Here is a 4,808-nt window from a genome sequence, read left to right as displayed (position 1 = left end):
TTTATTTTTTTTTTTTTTTTTTTTTTTTTATTTGTTTTTTTTTTTTTTTTTTTTTTTGTTTGGGGGGGGGGGGAGTTGGCAGAAAGAGAAATTCTTCCGATATATATCTATGTATATAATATTATATATATATATATATGTATTTATGAGAATTTGTGATTCATTTAAAAAAAAAAAAAAAATACAATTGATTAATCACTTATTATATTATATGATAACTTAAATGGTGAGAACCTTATTATACATTATATAAAATTATAAATATAACATTATATTGTATAATAAATAAATGAATAAATATATATATATATATATATAATAAAGAAGAAATATTACAAAAAAAAAATATATATTTAAAAATATATATATATATATTATATATAAATATACTGTTGTAATGTTATATACTGGCCATATAATGTTGTAATCTTTTTACAAATTTGTTTTTGCTTTCTTAGAAAAGGTCTCGGAAAGGTTCTACAAAAAATAAAATATAGATATGCAAAAAGTATATATAAAAAAATATATATTTTATATTATAATTTAAAAAAGGAATAGAAAAGTAAAAACTATAAAAAAAATATTATATATATATATATATATTATATAATATAAATAAGTCGTATAATAATAATTATTAATTAAATATTATATGTAATAATAAAAAAATAAAAAATTTTTAGTCTATTAAAAATATATATTAAATATATAAAAAAATTTATTATATATATATATAATATATTTTTTTCTTTTTTAATTCAATTTTTTTAACAAATATATTTTGGATTAAATTAAAATTTAAAACTTTTCGTTTACTTTTTTTAAAATTTCTGTTTAAAGAAAAAAAGAAAAAATAAACAGAAAAAAAAAAAAATAAAATTACGAATGTGGTGAGTCGTAATATATTCATTTCATTTCATCATTTTTTATTGACCATACAAAATTGGTATTATATATATAATAAAATATATATATATATATATATATATATATATATGTAATAAAGAATAATATATTTTTTTTTATACATGCTTAAGAATAGGGGGAAAAAAGGAACTCTCTTCAGAATATATACATAATATTTATTTAATATATATATATATATATATATATAATATATATAATATATATAATAATTAAATAATATTACGCATATTTAAAATATATTCAAAATTGTGGAGGTAGTTATTTTATATATATACATTTATTTTTTCCACCTTAAAATAAATACATATAAATATTTCATATATATATATATATATATATATATATATATGTTTATACTTATAATTTTACCTTTTAATGCTTCGAAATTTTATAGATATACATATATTTTATTTGAAATTTATAAGAAAAAAAAAATATACACAAGTTTTTTTTCCTTGTTACAAATTGTGTTAACATAATTATATTTATATCTTCCTGTGTGTTAAATATTAGGTTTATATAATTTATTAATTCATATATATATTATTTTAATATAATTCCAAGGTGAAAAAAAGAAAAATAATAAATAAAATATAAAGTGTATAAATATAATTTTCGTTTTTTGGACAACCTTATATATATATATATATTATATCATTTAAATAAATATAACAATATATATGTATGTATAATTCAATTGTTATAATTAATCACAATAATAATTATTATAACACATATCTATAAAATCTTTTATATATTTTTCCACACACCTCTTCAATTTTTTTTTTTTTTTTTTTTTTTTTTGGAACACTTGAAAACATATTTTCTTAATATTTTTATATCGACGAATTAATAATAAAAGAACCCCAAAAAAATGAACAAAAATAAATATAGAAGTAAAAAGAGATTACCCAAAGGTAGTAAAAGATACGTACCAACACAAGAAGAAGTTGAAAGAAGGAATGCAGAAATTAATAGGAAAAAATATGAAGATGATTCAGATGATTCAAATGATTCAGAAGAATTAGAAGAATCCAACAAATCTGAACAGTCAGATGTTTCAATAAATGATGAAAATTTAAGTAAAGAAAAAAATGATCAAAATGAAGAAGAACAAAATGATGAACCAACAAATAAAAACTCTGAAGAAGAAAGTATTGAAAATGATAAGTGAATATAGAAATATTATGTAAATGAATGTATATATATATATATATATATATATATTATATGTGCCATATAAATGTTTATCCATCAATTATTATCACATATAAATCCTTTTTTTTTCCTTTTTTTTTTTTATTTTTTTTATTTTTATGTTTTAGTTTTTGTTTATCCCTTTTTGAATAATTATTATATTTTTCATTTTTCTCTCATTTTATTTTATCTGTTGGATAAGCAACACATTCTACATTACATATATAAATATAAATATATATATATATATATATATATATATATATATATATATATATATATATTTAATTATTTATTTAAATGTGCATTTTGTAGTATTTAAAAATTAAAGAAGAAATAATATAACTTGTTATGTTAATATAAGAAACATATAAATTACAAAAAAGGCATATAAGAACATATGTTACACTACATATTTTTATAAAAGAACAAAGAGATAAACAAATAATAAAACATATAATCATATGCATAATCTAAAATAAATAATTTATTTTATTTTTTAAAGTACATATATTAAATTTTCCTACATAATAATTTTTTATGGTCCTCTTAATTTGAAAAATAAAATAACATATGAATATTTTTAGACCAAGTAAGAAAAAAAAAAAAAAGAAAATTATTATTATTATTATTATTATTATTATATATATATATATATATATATATATATATATTATATTTAAAAGGAATACATGAAAAATAATTATTATTCCTAATTTAACAATATATTATTATTAACACTTATTATATTATTGTATTTTTTTTTATATTTTTATTAATATAGACTAATTTTAAATAATTTAAAATTTTAATTTTATTTGTTATTCTTTTCTTTTTCATACTACATAAGGAAAAAAAAAAATTTTAAATAAAAGCATACTTTTATAATTATTATTTATAGAATATAATATGTTTAATAATATAATTATTTAAATATATATATATATATATATATATTGCTATATTATAATATTATATTTTTCTTATTATAAAAAATAAATGTATTTATTTATGCGTGCTTTATTATATATTAAAATAAATAAAAATACATAAATGTAATAATACAATACCGTACACCATCTTCCACAAAATAATAAAATATGAAAAAAAAAAAAAAAAATATTATGTACATATATTATTATATATTACATATAAAAAAATAATACATATTATAATATATATATATATATATATATATATATATATATATATTTATATATTTTTTTATTTAAATTGATGTTTTTTTTTTTTTTTTTTTTTAAAGAAGAAAATTTATAAAAATATTTCAAAATATATTCATTTTTTATTCTTAAAAATTTTATAATTATATATTTTTTTAAAATAATATCATTTATATATATATACATATATATATAATATATATAATATAAAAGAAAGTTTTTAATTTTATTTTAAAAAAAAATATATAAATATATTTATATATATATATATATATATAATAATTTAAATATATTTATATTTTTCAATGCCATAAAAAAATTTATATTATTTTTATTGCAAAACATTATATTGAAAAAATAAAAATCGTTTGTAGAAAATTTATATTTATAAAAAGTACAATTATAAAATATTATTATATATAATAAAATATATTTATATTTTTATCTTTTTTCCTTGGTTATTTTTATATTGATTTTTTTTTTTTTTTTTTTTTTTCGTATATTATATAATGTAATAAATAAATAAATAATATATATATATATATATATATATATATAATATATGTTTATGTATTTATTCATATATGATTTTATTTTTTTTTATAAAAAGATTATAATTAAGAAATATATAATATATATATATATAATATATGTTTATGTATTTATTCATATATAATTTTATTTTTTTTTATAAAAGGATTATAATTAAGAAATATATAATATATATATATATATATATATAATGTCATTGTATATAAAACAATAATTCGAAGTAATATAATATCATCAATATAAAGGAAAGAGGACAAACAAACAAAAAAAATAATAAAAATATATAAAAATATAAGAAAATAAAGAAAGAACGAAAAACAGAAAAAAAAAAAAGAAAAAGAGGAAATAAAGAAGAAATAAATAACACTTTTGTTTTGTTATGTTATGTTTTGTTATGTTTTTCTTTTCTTTTTTTTTTTTTTTTTTCTCAAAAAATTCCATAGTACTTTAAAATACTATAATTTTTGAAAATTTTTGGTAAGTCCTTTTTCTATTTATATATTTTCTCGAACAAAAATATATGAAAAGAAGGAATGTATAAGAATAACATAAATATTTTATATATAAAAATATTGTGAATATGTGTTTGTATATGTCCTAATTTCATATGCGTGTGCAAAATTTAAATATCATCCATCTTATTTATCATAATATATATATATAATATATCAAGTCTAATTTGAATTTATAACATTTTGAAATGATTATAAAATTAAACTCTTAATGTAAATTATTATTTTTTATTTATTTTTTAATTTTTTTTTTTTCCAGATAAGAAAAAAAATATATATATATATGCCATTATATATACATATATATGTTTAAATATACACATTTTCAAATAATAGAAATACATTTATAAAAAAATAAAAAAATGGTAGAAGAGGAAAATGGACTACGTAGTTATTTTAGAAGATTATATATAAACACATCTGACGTAAGTCAAAAAAA

The 4,808-nt window shown here is 13.5% G+C and overlaps 2 protein-coding genes across 2 annotated transcripts in view; both read left to right on the top strand.

Annotated features, from left to right (window-relative positions):
- Window positions 1-1,801: 1,801 nt before the first annotated feature.
- Window positions 1,802-2,101, top strand: PRSY57_0529100 (hypothetical protein; the record flags this gene model as incomplete). The annotated part of the gene is made up of 1 exon (XM_020114576.1): window positions 1,802-2,101. The coding sequence occupies one exon, from the start codon at window positions 1,802-1,804 to the stop codon at window positions 2,099-2,101; it is 300 nt and encodes a 99-aa protein (XP_019970753.1).
- Window positions 2,102-4,731: 2,630 nt separating this feature from the next.
- PRSY57_0529000 (RING zinc finger protein, putative) overlaps window positions 4,732-4,808 on the top strand; it is a gene marked incomplete at both ends in the record, with an annotated part of 1,453 nt that continues 1,376 nt past the window's right edge. Inside the window, one exon of the mRNA XM_020114575.1 lies at window positions 4,732-4,794. Coding sequence (XP_019970752.1) covers window positions 4,732-4,794 — 63 coding nt within the window. The remainder of the gene's footprint in view (window positions 4,795-4,808) is intronic.

Source organism: Plasmodium reichenowi, chromosome 5 (genome assembly GCF_001601855.1).
Source record: "Plasmodium reichenowi strain SY57 chromosome 5, whole genome shotgun sequence".
Lineage (NCBI taxonomy): Eukaryota > Apicomplexa > Aconoidasida > Haemosporida > Plasmodiidae > Plasmodium > Plasmodium reichenowi.
Note: the sequence above shows the minus strand (reverse complement) of the source record. Positions and strands in the feature narration are given on the sequence as shown.